Source organism: Sceloporus occidentalis, unplaced genomic scaffold (assembly GCF_023333645.1).
Source record: "Sceloporus occidentalis isolate IW3139 unplaced genomic scaffold, rSceOcc1.0.p SCAF_38, whole genome shotgun sequence".
In the NCBI taxonomy this organism is placed as follows: Eukaryota; Metazoa; Chordata; class Lepidosauria; order Squamata; family Phrynosomatidae; genus Sceloporus; species Sceloporus occidentalis.
Genome location: NW_028317018.1, coordinates 5,773,604 through 5,777,247, shown reverse-complemented (window position 1 = coordinate 5,777,247; position 3,644 = coordinate 5,773,604). Strand labels below are relative to the sequence as shown.

General features: G+C 41.9%; 1 protein-coding gene across 4 annotated transcripts; it reads left to right on the top strand.

Moving 5' to 3' along the window:
- The first annotated feature begins 974 nt into the window (after positions 1-974).
- On the top strand, positions 975-3,408 carry LOC149290668 (actin, cytoplasmic 1). Of its 4 annotated transcripts, none has more exons than XM_089488476.1 (5): positions 975-1,100; positions 1,774-2,013; positions 2,408-2,846; positions 2,924-3,105; positions 3,229-3,408. In XM_089488476.1, the coding sequence occupies exons 1-5, from the start codon at positions 978-980 to the stop codon at positions 3,370-3,372; spliced, it is 1,128 nt and encodes a 375-aa protein (XP_089344602.1). In that variant the 5' UTR covers positions 975-977; the 3' UTR covers positions 3,373-3,408. The 4 variants fall into 4 exon arrangements, with proteins under 4 accessions (XP_089344602.1, XP_089344604.1, XP_089344603.1 ...); XM_089488478.1 differs by having other exon boundaries at positions 978-1,100; positions 1,903-2,013; XM_089488477.1 differs by having other exon boundaries at positions 978-1,100; positions 1,774-1,900; positions 2,406-2,846.
- The last annotated feature ends 236 nt before the right edge of the window (positions 3,409-3,644 follow it).

The following is a 3,644-nucleotide window of genomic DNA, read 5'->3' as shown; positions in this document are numbered from 1 at the left end:
TTGCAGCAGACAACAAGGTAAGAAGCCGGTAATTTAGGGAGTGGTAGTCCAATCGCGTATGCGATTCCCTAGCCTATCGCTGCTTAATCTGTTGGTATTTCGTATTTATTTCCTTAAAGTTTGGGAGTGTTTTCTCATTTAGGGCGTTGTTTTATTGTACTCAAGTAAGTGGCATATACTGCTATGTGTTGCGTCTACTCGCTTATCTGTTCGTTTTAAATATGCTGCCTGAACCCACTTATCTGTGGTATTGCTGCCTTTCTTATACGGATGGTGTCGGGACTTGATCCCGTTAAACTGGGCGTTTCCGTAGGTGTCTAATCGTGGAGGCAGCATGAAGGAGGGGTGACCTATACCGCAGGCTGTATGTATCTGACCTTGTATGCTGTGGTAGTATAGCCTGCTGGCTCTGTTACCGGGTAAATAGACTCCCTTCAAATGTGTTGGATGTGTACTCTCTTGTAGGCGGCTTTTGCTTAAGTCTTTGGCATGTTAACTTAAATTGTAACGTTATCTGGGCTTCTTTGCTAATGAAGAAAGCTAAATGGCACTAATGTTGGTATGTGAACTTCTGGGGAAGGCTTATACTGAGTCATACAATGTGACAAAATATATATCTTTATTACATTGGGTGGACTGTGCAGCAACGTCTGGGTTTGGCCAGTGGGGTGACTCATGATGTAGTTGCCCATTTCCTTCCCTTCCCCCATCATTGTACAGCCCCTTGTTGTAAATCTGGTTTGTTACCTTATTTGGTAAATCTGAGAAGAAAGGGACTTCCCTTTGTCTCCATGCAGTGATGTGCAAACCCATACGCCCTCTAGTGGCAGGAGTAGGGCGGTGAGCAGGAAGTATACTAGTTTTTTTTTTTTTTTTTTTTTTTTTTTTTTTTTTTTGTGTTTTTTTTCCCCCTCACTGCATGCAAAGTACTTGACTGACTTGCATTCAACATTGCCTTTCATTCTATACAGATCACAATGGAAGACGATATTGCTGCCCTCGTTGTTGACAATGGCTCTGGTATGTGCAAAGCTGGATTTGCCGGAGATGATGCTCCCCGTGCAGTGTTTCCATCAATTGTGGGTCGCCCCAGACACCAGGTATGGCACTTTCTCTGATGTATTAATACTAATTTGCCCTCTTAAAATCTGTACAATTTTTTTAATTTTAATCTCCTTTATACTGTGTTTGAAATGTTGCTATGTAACTTCTGAAATGCAAGTGGCTATAGAAACATGCATTTAAATCCTATTATAATTAAACTCCCCACTGCAGGGCTATATCATTTTGGATTTGACTTGGTTAACTGGAATACTGACATGCTATTTGTGTAGCTTAAATGAGTATTAATGCTGTGACCTTTAATTTGGTACATACTAAAGTCAAATGCATGCAATGACTGGAGGAATTGTCCTGTATTCATTGATGTCCACGCTTTGTGTCTGGATGAAGGCATGTGAAGTTAACTTGGGATCTGCCTCCCCCACCCCCTTTGCAGATTGGGGGGGGCAGGAACTTAATTGGTAAACTATCTAACAACTGTACAGGACTAGGTCATGCCTTTGACAATCAAATTTACACAAATGGTTCTTAAAAATGAGACTATACATCTGCCATAAAATCTAAGGAGCATAAAGGCTCAATGCAGGACCTTGCAGTTTTCCACATGAGGCATGCACAACATAAAGGCTCTAACGATTTATAGTTATGAGTAATGGGATCAAATTTGCTTTCTGATGTGTTTATTGAAACTGTCTGAAATTCCTTCTCCAGGGTGTCATGGTTGGTATGGGACAGAAAGATAGCTATGTAGGAGATGAAGCTCAGAGCAAGAGAGGTATCCTGACACTGAAATACCCCATTGAGCATGGTATTGTTACCAACTGGGATGATATGGAAAAGATCTGGCATCACACCTTCTACAATGAGCTGAGAGTTGCCCCAGAGGAGCATCCAGTGTTGCTGACTGAAGCACCTTTGAATCCAAAAGCTAACCGTGAGAAGATGACGCAGGTACAAATCTAATGGAGCAAAATGTATTTACTACTTGATCTACTTATGTCTTCCTAGTTATATAAATCTTGCTGTCCCTTACAGGACTTCCATTTCATCTGAGTCGCCTTTTCATGGAATTTACAGGTTTCATTTTTTATAACTAAAATGTTTGGAGTTTGCTTAACAGAAACTAACATCTTTATGCAATTTCAAATAGTTGGCGTCTTAACTTTTGAGTGGTTTGTATTTTTAGAGTTCACCCTGCTTGCCTTTGCACATACTGGCTTTGCCTGAACGGTAGTCTAAAGTTATGGAGTTTAGAACAGTCACATTTGTGCGATGACACATGCATGGTTTGTAGTGCATTAAAGAGTTAATATGTTCACTAATGAGATCTGTTTTTCCCCTGCAGATAATGTTTGAGACCTTCAACACCCCAGCCATGTATGTTGCCATCCAGGCTGTGCTGTCACTGTATGCCTCTGGACGTACCACTGGTATTGTGATGGACTCTGGTGATGGTGTAACCCACACTGTGCCCATCTATGAAGGGTATGCTCTGCCTCATGCCATCTTGCGTCTGGACTTGGCTGGACGTGACTTGACAGACTACCTCATGAAGATCCTGACTGAAAGAGGCTACAGCTTTACTACCACAGCTGAGAGAGAAATTGTGCGTGACATCAAGGAGAAGCTCTGCTATGTTGCTCTTGACTTTGAGCAAGAGATGGCTACTGCTGCTTCCTCTAGCTCCCTGGAAAAGAGCTATGAATTGCCTGATGGGCAGGTCATCACCATTGGTAATGAGAGGTTCAGGTGCCCAGAAGCCTTATTCCAGCCTTCATTCCTTGGTGAGTAGACATTCATGCACTACCCTAAGATGTAAGGAGTAAAGCTAGGTCATCTAATCTCTAAAACCTTTCAATAGGTATGGAGTCATGTGGTATCCACGAAACTACCTACAACTCGATCATGAAGTGTGATGTTGACATCCGTAAGGATTTGTATGCCAACACCGTTCTGTCTGGTGGAACCACCATGTACCCAGGCATTGCTGACAGAATGCAAAAGGAAATCACTGCACTGGCTCCCAGCACAATGAAGATAAAGGTAAGATTTAATTTAAAAGATTAATCTTTATATGGCACACTGCTATAGTTATTAGTCCCAAGCAGTACTGCGCATTGCAATGTTGAAATGATGCAACTAACCTATAACTTTTCCTCCCTACAGATCATTGCACCACCTGAGCGTAAATACTCAGTCTGGATTGGAGGATCCATCTTGGCCTCTCTCTCCACCTTCCAGCAAATGTGGATCAGCAAGCAAGAATATGACGAATCTGGGCCTTCCATTGTCCACCGTAAATGCTTCTAAATGGACTACCCCATTTTAAACACCTGCAGGAAGATCACATTGGCATGGCTTTCCCTTATTTTGTTGGCGCTTGGCTCAGGATTCAATAACTGGAATGCAGAGATGGCAAGCATAAACCACAATGCAACTGAGGACTGTACATTTCTTTTGTTTTCTTTTTAGTCATTCCAAATGTATAATGCATTAAGGAGCTTTGACTCCTGTTAATGCTGGTGAGAGCCCTTACAGAAATCATGGTGATCATATTGCTTGTATGTTCTGCAATGTATTGA